General features: G+C 44.4%; 1 protein-coding gene across 4 annotated transcripts in view; it reads left to right on the top strand.

Annotated features, from left to right (window-relative positions):
- The window catches only part of LOC115111847 (G protein-coupled receptor kinase 5-like), an 83,248-nt gene that overhangs the window by 49,613 nt on the left and 11,609 nt on the right, over positions 1-22,026 (top strand). For 2 of the 4 annotated variants that reach the window (XM_029638329.2, XM_029638330.2), the window contains exons 2-3: positions 21,143-21,238; positions 21,472-21,584. In XM_029638329.2, the coding sequence (XP_029494189.1) occupies positions 21,143-21,238; positions 21,472-21,584 (209 nt within the window). Of the gene's footprint in view, positions 1-13,607; positions 13,671-13,694; positions 13,846-21,142; positions 21,239-21,471; positions 21,585-22,026 lie in introns of those variants that run through there. The other 2 variants (XM_029638332.2, XM_029638331.2) reach the window with 2 other exon arrangements.

Genomic DNA, 22,026 nt, shown 5'->3' with positions numbered 1-22,026 from the left:
ATGTGACCGACCGGCTCGATTTACATTGAATAAAGTAGAGACTCAGAGCTAGAAAATGGTATATCATACACTACAGTTGAGGAACAATGGAAAAGTTACTCTGCTTTGAAAGTTGATAAACTTGTCACCCCACTTTTGAGAAAAATGTCCTTGAATGATTTCAGCATCGTTCACACCCTCTTAAGCCTTAACCCCACCCGTCTCTTCAAGGATTCACATGTGAGGCCATGTGCTAAACAGAGTGAGTAGGGTAGTGTACTAAACAACCAAAGATTTCAAGACTAAAGGCTGGTTTATACTACTTCTATCAGACATGTCTGTAGACAATTGTCGCAGTGACATCATGAACATTCTTTTGTCGTCCGACATCGAACTTCCATAACGTTGTCGTTATGGAAAAGTATAAACAAAAAATTACCATAAATGGTGTATTTTAACACCAATATACCCATCCGTTTAAAAATGAATTTTAGTATATGTCACTCTAGCAAATCAGGAAACCAAAGCAACTTTCTAAACAATGTTTTGGTTAGTTTCTAGCTTGTTAGCTAGCTAGCTAACCATAAGTTACCTGGCTAGCCAGTTCAACTAATAACCCTATCATATAGCTGACAAGGTATTAACTTTAGCTCATTTGTATTAAGATCATTATTTACAAGTTAATGGCGAGCTAATTACAGAAAATAGGTTACAGTTGTGAGTGTCACGAAATAAAAGCAGGGCATTCTACCCGGAGAATTTTAGAACTTGGACACTGTCTCGCTGGCATAACGTTATGTCCTAATTTGACCTTGGTGCAGGTCATGTTGTTCTTCACATTGCCTTCTCTGGTAAAAACACACTATATCAAATAAAATCTAAGTTTATAAACTCAGCAAAAAAAGAAACATCCCTTTTTCAGGACCCTGTCTTTCACGGATAATTCGTAAAAATTCAAATTTATTCACAGATCTTCATTGTAAAGGGTTTAAACACTGTTTCCCATGCTTGTTCAATGAACCATTAACAATTAATGAACATGCACCTGTGCAACGGTTGTTAGAACACTAACAGCTTACAAACGGTAGGCAATTAAGGTCACAGTTATGAAAACTTAGGATACTAAAGAGGTCTTTCTACTGACTCTGAAAAATACCAAAAGAAACATGCCCAGGGTCCCTGCTCATCTGCGAGAACGTGCCTTAGGCATGCTGCAAGGAGGCATGCGGACTGCAGTTGTGGCCAGGGCAATAAATTGCAATGTCCATACTGTGAGACGCCTAAGACGGAGCTACAGGGAGACAGGACGGACAGCTGATCGTCCTCGCAGTGGCAGACCACGTGTAACAACACCTGCACAGGATCGGTACATCTGAACATCACACCTGTGGGACAGGTACAGGATGGAAACAACTGCCCGTGTTACACCAGGAACGCACAATCCCTCAATCAGTGCTCAGACTGTCCACAATAGGCTGAGAGAGGCTGGACTGAGGGCTTGTAGGCCTGTTGTAAGGCAGGTCCTCACCAGACATCACCGGCAACAACGTCACCTATGGACACAAACCCACCGTCGCTGGGCCAGACAGGACTGGCAAAAAGTGTGTTTTTGTCTCACCAGGGGTGATGGTCGGATTTACTTTTATCGTCGAAGGAATGAGCGTTACACCGAGGCCTATACTCTGGAGCAGGATCGATTTGGAGGTGGAGGGTCCATCATGGTCTGGGACGGTGTGTCACAGCATCATCGGACTGAGCTTGTTATCATTGCAGGCAATCTCAACGCTGTGCATTACAGGGAAGACATCCTCCTCCCTCATGCGGTACCCTTCCTGCAGACTCATCCTGACATGACCCTCCAGCATGACAATGCCACCAGCCATACTGCTCATTCTCTGCGTGATTTCCTGTGAGACAGGAATGTCAGTGTTCTGCCTTGGTCAGCGAAGAGCATGGATCTCAATCGCATTGAGCATGTCTTAGACCTGTTGGATCGGATGGTGAGGGCTAGGGCCATTCCCCCCAGAAATGTCCAGGAACTTGCAGGTGCCTTGGTGGAAGAGTGGAGTAACATCACACAGTAAGAACTGGCAAATATTGTGCATCCATGAGATGAGATGCACTACAGTACTTAATCCAGCTGGTAGCCACACCAGATACGGACTTACTTTTGATTTTGACTCCCCCTTTGTTCAGGGACACATTATTCCATTTCTGTTAGTCACATGTCTGTGGAACTTGTTCAGTTTATGTCTGAGTTGTTGAATCTTGTTACATGTGTAAATACAAATATTTACACATGTTAAGGTTGCTGAAAATAAACGCAGTTGACAGTGAGAGGACGTTTCGTTTTTTGCCGAGTTTATGTCACATGCACAGGATACAGAAGGTGTAAACGGTACAGTGAAACGATTACTTGCATAGTGGAGTCTTTTGTTTAGACATGTAGCTAGCTAAACAATTAACCATAATCCCAACTCATAACGTTATTACCCTGCATGAATCTGCAGGTAGCTAACCAACTACACTGAACAAAAGTATAAACACAATATGCAACAATTTTTTAAAAAATGTTACTGAGTTAAGGACATCAGTCAATTTAAATACATTCATTAGGCCCTAATGTATGGATTACACACGACTGGGAATACATATATGCATCTGTTGGTCGCAGATAACTTGCCTCATGCAGCACGACACATCTCTTTCGCATAGAGTGGATCAGGCTGTTGATTGGGGCCTGTGGACTGTTTGCACAACCATTGAAGAGGAGTGGGAGAAGTTGCTGGATATTGGCAGAATTGGAACATACTGTCGTACACGTCGATTCCAAACATGCTCAATAGGTGACATGTCTGGTGAGTTTGCAGGCCATGGAAGAACTGGGATATTTTCAGCTTCCAGGTATTGTGTACAGATCTTTGCGACATGGGGCTGTGCATTATCATGCTAAACATGAGGGGATGGTGGCGGATGAATGGCACGACAATGGGCCTCAGGATCTCGTCACGGAAAATCTCTGCATTCAAATTGCCATCGATAAAGTGCAACCACCACCATGGGACACTCTGTTCACAACGTTGACATCGGCAAACCGCTCATGTGAACATTTGCCCACTAAAGTTGGTTACGATGCCGAAATGCAGTCAGGTCAAGACCATGGTGAGGATGACGAGCACGCAGATGAGCTCCCTGAGTCGGTTTCCAACAGTTTATGCAGAAATCTTTCGGTTGTGCAAACTAACAGATTCATCAGCTTTCAGAGTGGCTGGTCTCAGACAATCCCAGTCCCGCAGGTGAAGAAGCTCGATGTTGAGGTCCTAGGCTGGCAAAGTTACAATTGAGGCCGGTTGGACGTACCACCAAATGTTTTAAAACTACGTTGGAGGCGGCTTATGGTAGAGAAATCAACCTTACGTTCTCTGGGAACAGATCTGGTGGACATTACTGCAGTCAGCATGCCAATTGCACACTCCCTCAACTTGAGACATCTGTGGCATTGTGTTGTGTGACAAAACTGCACATTTTAGAGTGGCCTTTTACTGTCCCCAGCACAAGGCGCACCTGTGTAATGATCATGCTGTTTAACCATCAGCTTCTTGAACTGCCAGACCTGTCATATGGATGGACTATCTTGGCAATGGAGAAATGCTCACTTCCAGATATGTAAACAAATTTGTGCATGAATTTTGAGAGTAGGGAATATTTCTGGGATCTTTTATTTCAGCGCTTGAAACATGGGACTAACACTTTACATGTTGCATTTTTATATTTTTGTTAGCTAGTTAACATTAGGCTATAACTAGCAATGCAAATGGCTCTGAGAATAATATTACTGCACAGATCATACACGTAACGTTAGCTAGCGAGCGAGCCAGCCAGCTAATGTTAGCTAGGTAGCTAACAGTACGCTTTAACTTGCAATGAAAATGACTTTATGCTTCGGTCACGGATGCCATGGTTGCCCTTAGTTTGAAGATGTAATCCAGAGAGAAGTGTGTTATGTCTCTCGACTCACTCTCTAAATTTGCAATCAAACACCAGAATTTTCTCCATCTCCTTAGCTGTCACAATCTGCTTCTAACGGGCATTCCACGGACTTCAAAACCCGGTGCTCTAGAAAGTTATTAGCAACACCTTTGCAGTTCTTTGTGATATGTTTCAAAAAAGCTGCATTAGAAAGTATTACCTACACATACTGAGCAGATCATGTTATAGACAGAAGTGTACTACATGGCAGACCAATCGAGCTCATCTCTCGGCATGTCCAGCCCATCCATTATCTCAGCCAATCATGGCTAGCGGGATGGTTCCTGTCTTTTTCCGTGGCTCATAATTTATCAATTTTATTCATATTTTCAGATTGCATACATATTTGTTATTAAGGCACATGAAAAGTCACATGTTCCAGAATGCATTTCTGCCAAAAACCAAAAAACGCATTTTGATAAAAAAAATTGTTTACGTTCAAATGCCTCTGGAACAGTAGTGACATACGACTAGTTTCCTTGAAACGAGTCACAAATAAGATGATTTTGGTCATAAATTCGGTCTCGTCTAAAATGGAGTTTGAAACATGCATCACAACAGGTAAATTAAGTTTGGGTTTTTATTTGACAATGTCCATTTACCCACTAACATGGGTGAGCAGCTGCGGTGATTGCTCTCCAATAACCCAGGTGCTCCGACTTTGTTTACATAAGACGAGACGTCGCACATTTTTCTACTTGAGAAATACTGCACCAAACACCTCATGGGAGACAAACATCTTTAACCAAATGCAAAATCGGTCAGGAAACACACCTCCAAGACTGAATTCTGTTTTTCTAATGATGAGCAAAAAAAAAAGAAAAACATCCCAAGGCCAGATCGTTCTTCAAGATTATGAAATGTTCATAGATGACCAGCAGGGACAAATAATAATCACATTGGTTATAGAGGGGTACAACAAGTCAGCACCCAGGAGTAAATGTCAGTTGGCTTTTAATAGCCGAGCATTCAAAGGTTGAGACAGCAGGTGTGCTATAGAGAAAGGGAGAGAGAGGGTCTAAAAAGCAAGGTAGCACAAGGTAGCGCGTCCAGTGAACAGGTTCGATAGATGACATACACGATAGCTGCAGGCAGAAAAGCAGGAACTGGATCAGCAGCACGACAAAGTAGCACTTCCGGTGAAGAGGTCAGGGTTCCGTAGCCGCAGGCAGAACAGTAGAAACTGGATCAGCAGCTCGACTAGGTGGACTGGGACAGCCAGGCGTCATCAGGCAGGTAGTCCTGAGGCATGGTCCTAGGGCTCAGGTCCTCTGGGAGGGGAGAGAGAGATGGGACAAATAGCAGGAGCATACCTAAGGTCACACAGGACACCAGATAAGACAGGAGAATTACACCAGATAGGACAGTATGACCCTAGCCCCGCGGCACATAGACTATTGCAGCATAGATACTGGGATGATGCAGAATAGATACTGGGATGACTCATGTACTGGAGGCAGCTCTGCAGAGTGGTCACTAGCTGGCACAGCCACAAAGTCATGATTTCAACCTTAACCTTGAGCTTAAGCACACTGCTAACCCTAATGCCTAACCCTAACCTTACATTTTTGTTTACATACATTTTTACAATATTGCCAATTTTGACTTTGCAGCTGGCCCATAAAGTTTCATGACAATAAACGTCAACCTGCTTGTCTAAACTTAATCAGGCGGAGATTCCTGCCTGAGTGGGATCTTAACAGTGAGAACCTTCCCTCTGTCCAAAAGGTCCTGCAAGAAACATCAAATCTTGGATAATGAGCTTATTTCAGTCAAACCATTTAAAAGAAATTCCCCACTTGTTTCCATACAGTGAGTGCGTAGAATGGTTCCTGGCACTGGATAGTCTAAAGGACCTTGTGTGGCAGATTCAACCTCTCACGGGCCAGGCTCAGAGGACCATAGTGTCTGGGTGAGGGTGGAAAATCTCTGTTGGCTTGGGTTAGAATAACCCTACATAAAGGAAATTGCCAGGGCTCATCATAAAGCAGGACAATGATCTCCGCTAACCCAATCTGAGGGATGAGCCAAGACGGGGATTCCAGCTGGACAACCAGTTCCTTCCTACATTCAGTATGTCTGGCACATGAGTCACCCCTAGTGAGGGCACGACAATGCCTTTTCCCCCTCAGCAGGCTGAAAAGATTTGGCATGGGTCCTCAGATCCTCAAAGTTCTACAGCTGCACCATTGAGAGCATCTTGACTGGCTGCATCACCGCTTGGTATGGCAACTGCTTAGCATCTGACAGCAAGGCGCTAGAGAGGGTAGCTCCCTGCCATCCAGGATCTCTATACCAGGCGTTGTCAGCGGAAGGCTCTAAAAATGGTCAAAGACTACAGCCACCCAAGTCATAGACTGTTTTCTCTGCTGGGACCGAAGATCCAAGATGGCGTAGCAGTAAGTCGTCCTGTCGTATCGTCTCTCTGTAAATATCGTCTCTTTTTCGTTTTAGATAATTTTTTCTTCGCATATCTTTAAAAACATTTTGCTAAACCTAAGCTTCCAAATACTCTTCTGCAACCCGCCAATGTAGCTACTTTTCCTAAAGTATTTATATTTACTTCGGAACCGGACCCCCTCAACTGAAGCTAGCCAGCTAACTACCAGCTATGCTAGCGGTCTTCAGCTAACCGGTCATCAACTAACCTTTAGCTCGGAAAGCTCTCGCCAGTTCGAACAACGCGACGCTAACCAGAGCATAACGGACCTATTTAATTTTTTTACCCCCGGATTCCCACCACAAACGGAACATTCTTCAGCTGGATCTTCACAACTAGCTATCGAGCTAAACAGCAACCCTGGTTGATTACTCTTGGCTAGCGTTTCCACCCACGTAGCTTGAAGCTAGCCCGGCCAGAGCTCCTAGCGTACTCCTGGGCTACAATACCTTGACCTACGACCGGTCCATCGATATCACTGCATGAAGAGGAATAAACAGACTCACCCCATCGCGACGTCCTCCAAAGGCTAACTCCCTAGCCCTCGCTATCTCCTTGCTTGCTAATTCGGCATGCTAACTGCTAGCTTGTTTAGCCCAGGTCCGCTAACTACTACCTTGTTTACCCCGGCCTGCTAATCTGTTAGCTTGTTAGCACAGGCCTGCTAACCGGCTGCATCGCCGCGTCCCAAAAACGCAGTGGTCCATATGTACTTTATCTCTTCCCGATTTAAAAAAAAAAATTGTTTATACCTTCCGGAAACCTGCCTCACCCAATGTGATACGGAATCGCTATTATCTTTATTTTAGAACACACTCAAGAACCTCCAGAAGCTAACCAGCTAGCCAGCTACAAGCTATTTAGTCATTGTTCGTTTTTTTAACCTGGATAACACTCGCCAGCCCAGCCCCCCTGCCCCATCCACCGCTGCCCCCTGGACTCTGATCACTTGGCTACATAGCTGATGCACGCTGGACTGTCCATTAATCACGGTACTCCATTCTGCTTGTTTGTTTTATCTGTCGGCCGAGTTGCCTAGTCAATGTCATTTCACCTGCTGTTGTTATGCTAGCTGATTAGCTGTTGTCTCACCCACTGTTTTAGCTAGCTTTACCAATTCAACACCTGTGATTACTGTATGCCTCGCTGTATGTCTCTCTCAAATGTCAATATGCCTTGTATACTGTTGCTCAGGTTAGTTATCATTGTTTTAGTTCACAATGGAGCCCCTAGTCCCACTCCTCATACCCCTGATACCTCCTTTGTCCCACCTCCCACATATGCGGTGACCTCACCCATTACAACCAGCATGTCCAGAGATAAAACCTCTCTCATCATCACCCAGTGCCTGGGCTTACCTCCGCTGTACCCGCACCCCACCATACCCCTGTCTGTGCATTATGCCCTGAATATATTCTACCATGCCCAGAAACCTGCTCCTCTTATTCTCTGTCCCCAACGCTCTAGGCGACCAGTTTTGATAGCCCTTAGCCGCACCCTCATACTACTCCTTCTCTGTTCCGCGGGTGATGTGGAGGTAAACCCAGGCCCTGCATGTCCCCAGGCACCCTCATTTGTTGACTTCTGTGATCGAAAAAGCCTTGGTTTCATGCATGTCAACATCAGAAGCCTCCTCCCTAAGTTTGTTTTACTCACTGCTTTAGCACACTCTGCTAACCCTGATGTCCTTGCCGTGTCTGAATCCTGGCTCAGGAAGGCCACCAAAAATTCAGAGATTTCCATACCCAACTATAACATCTTCCGTCAAGATAGAACTGCCAAAGGGGGAGGAGTCGCAGTCTACTGCAGAGATAGCCTGCAAAGTAATGTCATACTTTCCAGGTCCAAACCCAAACAGTTCGAACTACTAATTCTGAAAATTACTCTCTCCAGAAATAAGTCTCTCACTGTTGCCGCCTGCTACCGACCCCCCTCAGCTCCCAGCTGTGCCCTGGACACAATTTGTGAATTGATTGCCCCCCATCTAGCTTCAGAGTTTGTTCTGTTAGGTGACCTAAACTGGGATATGCTTAACACCCCGGCAGTCCTACAATATAAGCTAGATGCCCTCAATCTCACACAAATCATCAAGGAACCCACCAGGTACAACCCTAACTCTGTAAGCAAGGGCACCATCATAGACATCATCCTGACCAACTGGCCCTCCAAATACACCTCCGCTGTCTTCAACCAGGATCTCAGCGAACACTGCCTCATTGCCTGTATCCGCTACGGTGCCGCAGTCAAACAACCACCCCTCATCACTGTCAAACGCTCCCTAAAACACTTCTGTGAGCAGGCCTTTCTAATCGACCTGGCCCGGGTATCCTGGAAGGACATTGACCTCATCCCGTCAGTTGAGGATGCCTGGTCATTCTTTAAGAGTAACTTCCTCACCATATTAGATAAGCATGCTCCGTTCAAAAAATGCAGAACTAAGAACAGATACAGCCCTTGGTTCACTCCAGACCTGACTGCCCTCGACCAGCACAAAAACATCCTGTGGCGGACTGCAATAGCATCGAACAGTCCCCGCGATATGCAACTGTTCAGGGAAGTCAGGAACCAATACACGCAGTCAGTCAGGAAAGCTAAGGCCAGCTTCTTCAGGCAGAAGTTTGCATCCTGTAGCTCCAACTCCAAAAAGTTCTGGGACACTGTGAAGTCCATGGAGAACAAGAGCACCTCCTCCCAGCTGCCCACTGCACTGAGGCTAGGGAACACGGTCACCACCGACAAATCCATGATTATCGAAAACTTCAACAAGCATTTCTCAACGGCTGGCCATGCCTTCCGCCTGGCTACTCCTACCTCGGCCAACAGCTCCGGCCCCCCCCGCAGCTCCTCGCCCAAGCCTCTCCAGGTTCTCCTTTACCCAAATCTAGATAGCAGATGTTCTGAAAGAGCTGCAAAACCTGGACCCGTATAAATCAGCTGGGCTTGACAATCTGGACCCTCTATTTCTGAAACTATCCGCCGCCATTGTCGCAACCCCTATTACCAGCCTGTTCAACCTCTCTTTCATATCGTCTGAGATCCCCAAGGATTGGAAAGCTGCCGCAGTCATCCCCCTCTTCAAGTGGGGAGACACCCTGGACCCAAACTGTTACAGACCTATATCCATTCTGCCCTGCCTATCTAAGGTCTTCGAAAGCCAAGTCAACAAACAGGTCACTGACCATCTCGAATCCCACCGTACCTTCTCCGCTATGCAATCTGGTTTCCGAGCCGGTCACGGGTGCACCTCAGCCACGCTCAAGGTACTAAACGATATCATAACCGCCATCGATAAAAGACAGTACTGTGCAGCCGTCTTCATCGACCTTGCCAAGGCTTTCGACTCTGTCAATCACCATATTCTTATCGGCAGACTCAGTAGCCTCGGTTTTTCGGATGACTGCCTTGCCTGGTTCACCAATTACTTTGCAGACAGAGTTCAGTGTGTCAAATCGGAGGGCATGTTGTCCGGTCCTCTGGCAGTCTCTATGGGGGTGCCACAGGGTTCAATTCTCGGGCCGACTCTTTTCTCTGTATATATCAATGATGTTGCTCTTGCTGCGGGCGATTCCCTGATCCACCTCTACGCAGACGACACCATTCTATACACTTTCGGCCCGTCATTGGACACTGTGCTATCTAACCTCAATCGAGCTTCAATGCCATACAACACTCCTTCCGTGGCCTCCAACTGCTCTTAAACGCTAGTAAAACCAAATGCATGCTTTTCAACCGATCGCTGCCTGCACCCGCATGCCCGACTAGCATCACCACACTGGATGGTTCCGACCTTGAATATGTGGACACCTATAAGTACCTAGGTGTCTGGCTAGACTGCAAACTCTCCTTCCAGACCCATATCAAACATCTCCAATCGAAAATCAAATCAAGAGTCGGCTTTCTATTCCGCAACAAAGCCTCCTTCACTCACGCTGCCAAGCTTACCCTAGTAAAACTGACTATCCTACCGATCCTCGACTTCGGCGATGTCATCTACAAAATTGCTTCCAACACTCTTCTCAGCAAACTGGATGCAGTTTATCACAGTGCCATCCGTTTTGTCACTAAAGCACCTTATACTACCCACCACTGCGACTTGTATGCTCTAGTCGGCTGGCCCTCGCTACATATTCGTCGCTAGACCCACTGGCTCCAGGTCATCTACAAGGCCATGCTAGGCAAAGCTCCGCCTTATCTCAGCTCACTGGTCACGATGGCAACACCCATCCGTAGCACGCGCTCCAGCAGGTGTATCTCATTGATCATCCCTAAAGCCAACACCTCTCCCTCACCAACTTTAAACATCAGCTATCTGAGCAGCTAACCGATCGCTGCAGCTGTACATAATCTATTGGTAAATAGCCCACCCATTTTCACCTACCTCATCCCCACAGTTTTTATTCATTTACTTTTCTGCTCTTTTGCACACCAATATCTCTACCTGTACATGACCATCTGATCATTTATCACTCCAGTGTTAATCTGCAATATTGTAATTATTCGCCTACCTCATGCCTTTTGCACACATTGTATATAGACTCCCCTTTTTTTCTCTACTGTGTTATTGACTTGTTAATTGTTTACTCCATGTGTAACTCTGTGTTGTCTGTTCACACTGCTATGCTTTATCTTGGCCAGGTCGCAGTTGCAAATGAGAACTTGTTCTCAACTAGCCTACCTGGTTAAATAAAGGTGAAATAAAATAAAATAAAATAAAAATAGGTATCCGGACTATTTGCATTGACACCCTTTTTGCATTCTTATACTGGCTCTGCACATTCACAGGTCACTACCCAACCCACACACTCACACATACACAACTTTCACACACACTTTCACACTCTTCACATACAGTGGCTTGTGAAAGTATTCAACCCCTTGGCATTTTTCCTATTTTGTTGTCTTACAACCTGGAATTAAAATTGATTTTTTTGGAGGTTTGTATCATTTGATTTACACAGCATGCCTACCACTTTGAAGATGCAAAATATTTTTGGAAATAACACACAAAAAAAACTTGAGCGTGCATAATTATTCACCCCCCCCCAAAGTCAATACTTTTAGAGCCACCTTGTTTAACAATAACAGCTGCAATTCTCTTGGGGTGTGTCTTTATAAGCTTGGCACATCTAGCCACTGGGAGTTTTGCCCATTCAAGGCAAAACCGCTCCAGCTCTTTCAAGTTGGATGGATTCCGCTGGTGTACAGAAATCTTTAAGTCATACCACAGATTCTCAATTGGATTGAGGTCTGGGCTTTGACAAGGCCATTCCAAATCCAAGACATTTAAATGTTTCCCCTTTAACCACTCAAGTGTTGCTTTAGCAGTATGCTTAGGGTCATTGTCCTGGTGGAAGGTGAACCTCCATCCCAGTCTCAAATCTCTGGAAGACTGAAACAGGTTTCCTTCAAGAATTTCCCAGTATTTTGCGCCATCCATAATTTCTTCAATTCTGATCAGTTTCCTAGTCCCTGCCGATGAAAACATCCCCACAGCATGATGCTGCCACCACCATGGTGTTCTCTGGGGGATGAGAGGTGTTGGGTTTGTGCCAGACATAGTTTTCCTTGATGGCCAAAAAGCTAAATGTTAGTCTCATCTGACCAGAGTACCTTCTTCCATATGTTTGGGGAGTCTCCCACATGCCTTTTGGGGAACACCAAATGTGTTTTCTTATTTATTTCTTTAAGCAATGGCTTTTTTTCTGGCCACTCTTCCATAAAGCCCAGCTCTGTGGAGTGTACAGCTTAAAGTGGTCCTATGAACAGATACTCCAATCTGCACTGTGGAACTTTGCAGCTCCTTCAGGGTTATCTTTGGTCTCTTTGTTGTCTGATTAATGCCATCCTTGCCTGGTCTGTGAGATTTGGTGGGTTTGTTGTGGTGCCATATTCTTTCAATTTTTTAAATAATGGATTTAACGGTGCTCTGTGGGATCTTCAAAGTTTCTGATATTTTTTATAACCCAACTCTGATCTGTACTTTTCCACAACTTTGTCCCTGACCTGTTTGGAGACCTCCTTGGTCTTCATGGTGCCGCTTTCTTGGCGGTGCCCCTTGTTTAGTGGTGTTACAGACTCTGGGACCTTTCAGAACGGGTGTATATATATTGAGATCATGAGACAGATCATGTGACATTTAGATTGCACACAGGTGGATTTTTTAAAACTAATTATGGTGCTTCTGAAGGTAATTGGTTGCATCAGATATTATTTAGGGGCTTCATAGCAAAGGGAGTTAATGCCTATGCAGGCACCACTTCTGTTTTAATTTTTTTGAAACAAGTAATTTTTTTCATTTCACTTCACCAATTTGGACTATTTTGTGTATGTCCATTACATGAAATCTAAATAAAAGTCCATTTAAATTACAGGTTGTAATGCAACAAAATAGGAAAAACGGCAAGGGGGGGATGAATACTTTTGCATGGCACTGTACGCTGCTGCTACTCTGTTTATTATTTATCCTGATTGCCTTGTCACTTTTACCCCTACCTACATGTACATATTACTTCAACTACCTCGTACCCCTGCACATTGACTCAGTACTGGTATTCCTAGTAAATAGCCTCATTATTGTTATTTTATTGGGTTACTATTTCCTTATTTGATAGTTTATTTTGCTAATTACTATTTATTTTTCTTACTTTTTAATAACTCTGCATTGTTGGGAAAGGGCTCATAAGTAAGCATTTTATGGTAAAGTCTACAGCTGTTTGATAGACAGTTAGTCTGTGTAAACGCAGAGAGCAAGTGCCACCGTGACGTTTGATGTATGCCACCACAGTCGTATTGTCTGTCCTGACGTGACAATTCCAAAGGCAAGGCAGAAAGTGTCTCGGAGAAAGGGGCATTGTCAACCGTTTACTGCTTTTCCCTCCTGAACTGCACCCCAACCAGTGAGTGACTCGTCTGTCATTACCACCTTCCTTATTGACACTACTCCTAGGGGAGTGACAGAAACGAAGATCGAAGGGCTCTTCCAGTAACGGAGAGCCGGCAGACAATTTGAAGTCACAATTATCTTTTGATTGACTGTGGACAAGACCTAGGGCTGGACTGCGCGTGCGCGCCAGTCCTCTGGTGGTGTTGGAGCAAATCGTCCTTTCATTGTATTTTATTGAAAGCCGCAGAGTTAAAACACTGGAATAAGGAAGAGTGCTAGGTGGCGACTGACAGTTTGTCTTCCTGCCTCGGCTACTTGAGAAAGAGTTGGGGAGAGCTGGTAAAGTGGACTCCCTCCGTCTTCCTTGTGAGCGAACGCATAGAAATTAGTCGCTGCACAAATAGAAGGGTTCTAGGAGCACCCAAGAGGTAGCAGGGCAGGACAACAGGTGAACTGTTGGCTGCTCCTCTCTGCCACTGGGGCGTACTTGCATGACGCCTTCACTACATACGAGGTGCGTGGTAATGAGCGTTGTTGTACAAAATAGTCTTCAGAGATTCGATCGTCTCTAACAAATCAGAGTATCAAAGCCAATGCCGAATTTTGCCCAATCCATCGGTTTCTGGGACCAATCAGACAGTCTGAATGTGTCCGATTGTGTTTGCGTTCTAGAAGGTTCGTGGAGGGAGTCAAATCCAGACTCATTGCGGAAAAGAAACAAACATTTGTGGGCGTAGTGTTTGGCAGGAGCAGTCTGCGTAGACAGGCAATGGGCGTACCCCTAGGTCAGGCGCCCCTTCGTTCCTGCTGGATCGCTGGTCACTCAGTACTGGCACTAGTAAACTGCCCCTCTATCTGATGCGGAGCCTCGTCCAGGGGGAGAGTGGAGACCATGTCGCCACGATTTCCAGATCTACCAGGCAGGTTGTGGCAAGGCCAGTCTTGCCGCATTAGCTAGTCTGTTTCAGGCAGTCTCATGGACCGGCTTACCGCGTGGTGGGACCGGTTCAGTTAGTAGGCACAAAGCAACTTAATGCTAGACAAACTAGACAACTAGTGGCATAGCTTAAGCTAGCATGGGCCAGTACAGAACTTGCAGGCCTTGTTAGAGAGCTGCCTGAGCATGTGTGTTTCCCATGGGGTACGGCTGCCCTTTATAACTCCAGGAGAAAGGCATTGCTAACCGGGTTATGATGCTCATGACTCAACACTTTATCATGAGGTGTATGTGTTAGCTAGCTAGTGTTCACCCAGTGGGCTAACAGCCTAGCTAACGCTAGCTATCACATGGGGCGAAGCATGCTAGTGTGGTTCGCTCGCTTTCCAGAAAGCTAGCCAAGTTACCTTGTGCCTTGCGGCGTGGGCTAACCAAGTCTCAGTAGCTAGCTGTGTGACGCTAGATACCACAGGAGACGAAGCAAAAATGTTCCTTTAGATGAGAGCCGAAATACTGTACTTGCACTTGGCGGCATAACCTCGCAGCACACCTGTAAGCAGTTAACCTTATAATGTGAGGGGCTCCCCTCATTTGCCATTCGACCTGTCTGTCTCTACCTGAATTTACCCTTTTTTTGCACTAACTCTATGCACACACACTGGACTCTACCCACACACTCACACATATTTACTTTGACAACGCAAAGCGCGTGTGCTCGCACGCACGCACACACACACACACACTTCATACAACCCACACACATACATACTGACGCCACACCCACACTTTCACACTCACCATATACACTGCTGCTTTTGTCTTATCTATCCTGTTGCTTAGTCACTTTAGCCCTACCCATATGTACCTTACATATCTACCTCAATTACCTCGTACCCCTGAACATCAAGTCAGTACAGGTACTCTCTGCATCTAGCCATGTTATTTTAACTTTTTATTTATACTTGTTATTCACTTTGTATTTATTCCTTGTGTCACTATTTATATTTTTCTAATATTTCTTATCTTTAACTCTGCATTGTTGGAAATGGACCTGTAAGTAGGCCTAAAGCCTTTCAGTGTTAGTCTACACCTGTGGTCTACGAATCATACAATTTGATTTGATGATGGTGGTGGAAAACACTGTCTCAGGCACCGCTCCAGAATCTCCCATAAGTGTTCAGTTGGGTTTAGATCTGGTGACTGAGATGGCCGTGGCAAATGGTTTCATGGTTTTCATGCTCATAAAACCATTCAGTGACCACTCGTACACTGTGGATGGGGGCATTGTCATCCTATGGGGCATAGCCATGGTAGCCAAAATAATGGCCTGCCCAGCATTTTTATACATGAACACCAAGCATGATGGAGATGTTAATTGCTTAATTAACTCAAGAACCACACCTGTGTGGAACCTACTTTAAATGTACTTTATATCCCTCATTTACTCAAGTGTTTTCATTATTTTGTCCGTTACCTCTAGTTCTCTCTAGTTCTCATAATTTTTACTTTGCTCGGCTCACGTTGATGATGTCAGAGCTGTAAACCAGAAATATGAAACAAAGGGAGTAGTCCGCATGGAACAAATTAGACTGACGGGTTCCTGTACGCAATGAACTCTGACCGGAGTGTGTGTGAGTGTGTGTGTGTGAGAAAGGGAGTGATACACTGACAGAATGTGTTGACAGAGGAGGAGAGAGAGAAAGGGGAGAGGATAAAGAAAGTTTATACAAGACTTTTTATGACTTTATTCATACTTTTACAAGCCAACCTTGTCAAACAGAAAGCAGTAACAAACCCAGACATTGTGCTCGCCAAGGGTTTCTACTTCACTTACTGGCACTCCAGTCTCCTTTTCACCTCATTTAACACCTGATTTACTTAACAAAAGGCAGTAGGTGGTCCAGGTATGTCATGACATAGTATAATTGGGGGGGGGGGGGGGCTTTCCTCTTTTGTTCTCTATTGCTTGTCTATTGTACCTCAAGCGAGAGGGGAGGCCGATGACATCACATATTCCCATCAGACTAACTCCTTGAATGCCCTACTCCTAGAAGTTTGCAGTTGTCTAAAAAACACTATTTTGCTCAACTTATTTTTTTATTGTTTAGTGTGTGTACTTTACTGTATTTATACTTGGGGTATCGCTTTTCAACTGTGAAAGTTTCAACAACAATTGCTGGAGGACATCTTTAAACATTATACTATGATTATAAATCTGAACCTATTTGTTTATTATAGTGTCACATATTTCCACAAAAGCTTAGCACTATCACAAAGTGCCAGATGCATTCCATTCCAGGCAGTCTTGGAATGTTCATGTCAATGTTTCTCCTTCATTAAGCAGCAATGGTCGCCCGCCCTGGAAGTAACAGAATTATAAATCATGTGGAAGTAATGGGGTCATCTTTTATGCTCCCACTATGGCCCAGACAGCAGGAGAGGTTCAAAGACACTCACAGACAGACAGGAAGTGACTTATCAGCAAGCTTACGAATCCACTGCAGAGTTGATGGAATATTTAATCATGGGTAAGGGTAAGCAATCTTCCTGTCTACAGTAGTTAGCATTGACTGATACAGACTCCTAGCTAGGTTGTTATTGTAAAAGAGAATTGAATGTGCTCCCAGAAAGAGACCATTCTTTGGTTACACAGCTACCATGTAGTTTAATTTCATGCTGTAATTGCATATACAGTGCCTTCAGAAAGTATTCATACCCCTTGACTTATTCCACATTTTGTGTTACAGCCTGAATTCAAAATGGATGAAATATGTTTTCTTCTTCACCCATCTACACACAATACCCCTAGTGAAAACATGTATTTACACATTAAGCAAATTTATTGAAAATGAAATACAGAAATATCTTGTTTATATAAATATTCACCACCCTTTGCTATGACACTCCAAATTGAGCTCAGTTGCATCTGATTTCCTTTGATCATCCTGGGTCATCCTTGACAACTTGATTGGAGTCCAACCTGTGGCGAATCCAATTGTTTGGACATGATTTAGAAAGAAATGCACCTGTCTATATAAGGTCCCACAGTTGACAGTGAAGTCAAAGGGAACTGTCCGTAGATCTCCGAGATGAGGCATATATCTGGGGAAAGGTATAAAACCGTTTCTAGAATGTTGAACGTTTTCAAGAGCACAGTGGTCTCCATCATTGGGAAATGAAAAACAAAGTATGACTACGTATGTAAAGGAGATATTTCTGTATTTCATTTTCTATACATTTACTAACATTTCTAAAAACATGTTTTTACTTTTTCATTCGGGGTATTGTGTGTAGATGGGAGATGAAAAATATATGTAATCCGTTTTGAATTCAGGCTGTAACTCAGTGTGGAGTAAGTCTACGGGTGTGAATACTTTCTGAAGGCACTGTAGCTACACTGTAATTATACTTGTAATTACTTTAATGTGTCTTTGTCAACACTTTAGTGTGTAATGTCTTCCTGTCTGTGATAGTGCTGAGAGATTTAACAAAAATGCTGGTTATCTTTTGTTTCTTCATCAACTAATTGACCAACATCAGATCAGTTATTGGTTCGTTTTTTTCTCTTCCTGTGAGCTTTAACGCGCAGTTTCTCTAGAGATAAATAGAAAGTCCGAACTGTGTGATGTAGTAGGGAGTTGTAGGCTCCAACAGGCCAAAATTAGCAGAAAACCTGATAATGAACTACAATGACCATAATCCATACCTTCTACTTGTCCGGTCTGTGTGGGGCAGACACAGAGAGGAAGAGAAGAGACCGAAAAACATACAATATCGCTACCTAAAAATGTGATAGTTGGTATTCAGCAGTCAGATTACGATTTGGAATGAAGTAGTGGTCATCAAATAAAACAAATGTAATATACACAACTGAAATATTTTCTTAAAGTAATGTGAGTAAATGATGGTTAATAAGTGATAAGCAGTAATGGGCATCACTACCATACAATTTTCATACCACGTAATGCATAGTGCATCTAATGTTTTTTTAAATAGTCGACCTGAAACCGAACCTCAAAAAAGCACTTATCGCTCAGCACTAGTCTGCGAGTCTCTTTGTCTGACTTGGTTATTGTTTTTAATCTGTGAAGTGAATTCATGGCCGCCCCTCAACCCAACATTTAGTTTGGGCTCTTTTCGCTGGAAGTACTTGCATGCTTGTAATGTTCTGAAATGTTCATCCCTGGTTCTGCTGTTTCTTAAGTCCTGTCAGCAAGTCTTATAGCACCGCCTGTATTCTTGGATGAGATTCTAAGACTGTCCGTTACTGCTAACAATTAACTGCACTGACATAGGTACTACTCGAGTTTGCCAAGCAGTTAAAATGCAGTTAAAAACACCACACACACACACACACACACACACACACCTCTGTGGGAGCAGTCCTGAGCCTGTTTCTTCCTGTAGACTTTGTCCCTGTTTGTTTCAGTGGTGTGCACTGAAACAGAGTTTAATTTGCCCACAGACACACTCATGTTCATTGTGCTTTGATCAGTGTAGTAGTTTTCTCAATTACTTTTAAAGGGTGCGTTTCTGGTTCCTTTTGTATTGTCTTAACCGTAGAATTCGACATCTATTTATATGGTCCCTAGACATGTTTAGCTAAAACAATGTGGCAAATATGGTGCTCCAATTCTCTACAGGGGGAACAACTGTTATGCTAAATAAAAACACAATGCATTTGACTCCTGACAAGTGTGCATCGACTGAGTACAAACTCTAAATGATGCAGTACAGTTCAACAGCCCCAATTCAAATGCACCATCCTTTACTTCGTCCCAGATATGTGAATGCTGACCCAGAATGTATTTTCTCTACTAGGAAACAACAGGAAGGTTGTTAGTCTTGTTAACAAAATGTTTTCAAACCTGTGACCTTAAATTATCCTAGGAGGAGGTAATTGATTGGTCAGTAGCAGGGAAAGAGGTCACTGATTGGCCATGAAAGCAGAAGTGCAGTTCAGTCACTGACCAGAAGTCAGCATGTAATAGTGATGATTCCATAGGGTCGAATCAGACAAGAGCGAGACTGAGAAAGAGGGAGAGATTAGGTATGCGATTGAAGGGAAGAGACAGACAGAGCTAGAAACAGTTGGAGGAAGGGAGCGACTGAGAGGAAGAGAGACAGAGTAGGTTAGATTCAGAGGGAGGAAGAAGGTGTATTGTGGTCATGTACATATTGTGTTGAATTGAAAGACAGGGTGGAGAGCCACTATTTAGACGTAACGTTGACCTGAGATTGACCCTTCACAAGAAATAACATTTTCTCTCCTCTACATGTCTACTTGTTCATCGTTCATTGTTTTACCCATTGAATCATAAAGGGGTGTATTTTTGTTCTCTAAGACGTAACTAGGGAAGTGCTCTGGGTAAAAATGTCACAGTTGGCCTCTTGGGTGGTGCAGTGGTCTAAGGCACTGCATGGCAGTGCTAGCTGTGCCACTAGAGATCCTGGTTCGAATCCAGGCTCTGTCGCAGCCGGCCACGACCCATGGGGCGGCGCACAATTGGCTCAGCGTCGTCTGGGTTAAGGGAGGGTTTGACCGGCAGGGATGTTCTTGTCTAGCGACTCCTGTGGCGGGCCAGGCGCAATGTATGCTGACCCGGTCGCCAGGTGTTTCCTCTGACACATTGGTGTGGCTGTCTACCGGGTTAAGCAGGCGTTGTGTCAAGAAGCAGTGCGGCTTGGCTGGGTTTTGTTTCGGAGGACGCACGGCTCTCGACCTTCAGTTGTTCGTACGGGAGTTGCAGCGATGGGACAAGACTAACTACCAATTGCATATTAAATTGGTGAGAAAATATATATATAAATAATAACCCCCCCAAATTAAAAATAAATAAATAAAGTAACAAAATAAAGTGTCCCAGTTACTGTTGCTAATACCCAATAGTCATTTTAGAATGTTTAAGGTCAGGGTTAACAATTCAGTAATAGGTTTGACTTGTTGGAGTTATATCTCCATTATATCCCATGGTTGGGGATTATGTGACCCAACCAGGAAAATCTCTGGGCCCTAGTAATGCCTCAGAGTTGTTCCTGAAAGGCTTCCCTCTGCAAGGATTCCACTACATAGCTTTCACCTATCCAGTCAATGTCAGATCAGTGAGGTGGGAGGGGAGGAGGCATGGCCATTATGTAACCCAGGCCAGACAGAGGCCTGAGGAGAAGGTCTGTGGCAGCAGTCAGTGTGTGAGAGAGTTGGGGTTTGGTAAAGGGGAAGGGATGTGAAAGCTGCTAAAACATTCACACACACAGTGAGAGGCAAACACATGACGTCCTTGTTGGAGCATTCCTCGATTATTGCTTAAAGATGTAGCTTTCGCTCTCTCTCTCTCTCACTCTCCATCTCTTTCTCTCCATCTCTCTCATTGTTAAGGCATCCTGAGTGTGAGAAAGGGAAGGGGAAACCTATTGATCATTATCAACATTTCAGGATCAAACATGGCTAATCTTCTGATATTGATGAGTGTGTGTGCTGGGAATATATGCATGGTTATTCAGTATTATAGAATATGCTTTGGCCAAGCTCTGTGTTCCGATGGGAATCGGACTGGCCCGGGATGTATTCTCTGTTACACACATACACCCACACTGTTCTGCTTCGGGATGGCCACATTCCCCGGAGCATGACACAGAGGAAGAAAAGAAACCGGAGGAAGAAAAAGAGAAAGAGAGAAGTGATTTAAAGAGAAGCTGAGACGTTATGTAAAAATGATACATGTACACACTCAAGAGTTTGAGCTGAACTAATTTGTCAGTTGCAGAGCTCTCTCTCTCTCTCTCTCGCTCTCCTTTCTCACATACTGTTTCCGTGTATGTTTGTGCCTCTCTGAAATGGCTTGTTCCTCTCATCCCTTCTTTTCTCTCTCTGTAGGTGGAGGAGGGAAGCGGAAAGGGAGGAGTAAGAAATGGAAGGAGATCCTTCGCTTCCCCCACATCAGCCAGTGCACTGAGCTGGGCAACAGCATCGGTATATTACTGTTGGTGTGTGTTTTTAGTTTTACTATCCTAGTCGGGACCAGAAGTCCCCACAAGGATAGTAAAACAAACGGCTGTGTGTGGGTGCAAGTATTACATGTGTGTCACGCTGCTGCTGTGCTGTTAATGTATTGTAAGTGTTTGTAAACGTGCCTGGGTCTTTCCAAATGTGTGTGTTATTTCTACAGATAGGCCCAGATACTAGTTTGTGTGTGTTTCTGGCAGATCGGGACTACATGAGCCTGTGTGAGAAGCAGCCCATCGGCAGACTGCTGTTCCGCCTGTACTGTGAGACCAGACCTGAATTGCTGCGATGCATCCACCTACTGGACGCCATGGTAACACACACACACACGCACACACTTCTAAATGCATCACTTGGATTAAACAGTCATCCAAACAGCACGAATCATGTTCAGTTGACTGAGAGATTACAATCAACTTGAGTAGTGATTATAATAGCAGCCTCCTCCCTTTACTCTGTCTAGACACAGTGTCCCAGATTACAGGTTTTAGATGTGAAAATGCCTCTAATCGTCAGAGAAGAAACACTCCGAATCAAATGCCAATAGTAACCAGAAGCCAATAGTAACCCCCGAACCGTCTCCCCCATTAACTTGTGTCTAGACGGAATGCCTCGCACATGACACATTTAAGTATTTTGAGTAAAGCCCAAAATATCACCGTAGGCATGTGACTGGACAGAATGAGAGGATTGTTTCTGGTCAGACCCCCTCCCGTTTTCACCCCTTCCCACCAACCTAAAAATGACCATCACAC

This window comes from Oncorhynchus nerka, linkage group LG27 (assembly GCF_034236695.1).
Source record: "Oncorhynchus nerka isolate Pitt River linkage group LG27, Oner_Uvic_2.0, whole genome shotgun sequence".
NCBI classification, from domain to species: domain Eukaryota; kingdom Metazoa; phylum Chordata; class Actinopteri; order Salmoniformes; family Salmonidae; genus Oncorhynchus; species Oncorhynchus nerka.
The sequence above is the reverse complement of the archived record's forward strand: the minus strand, read 5'-3'. Positions and strand labels throughout refer to the sequence as shown.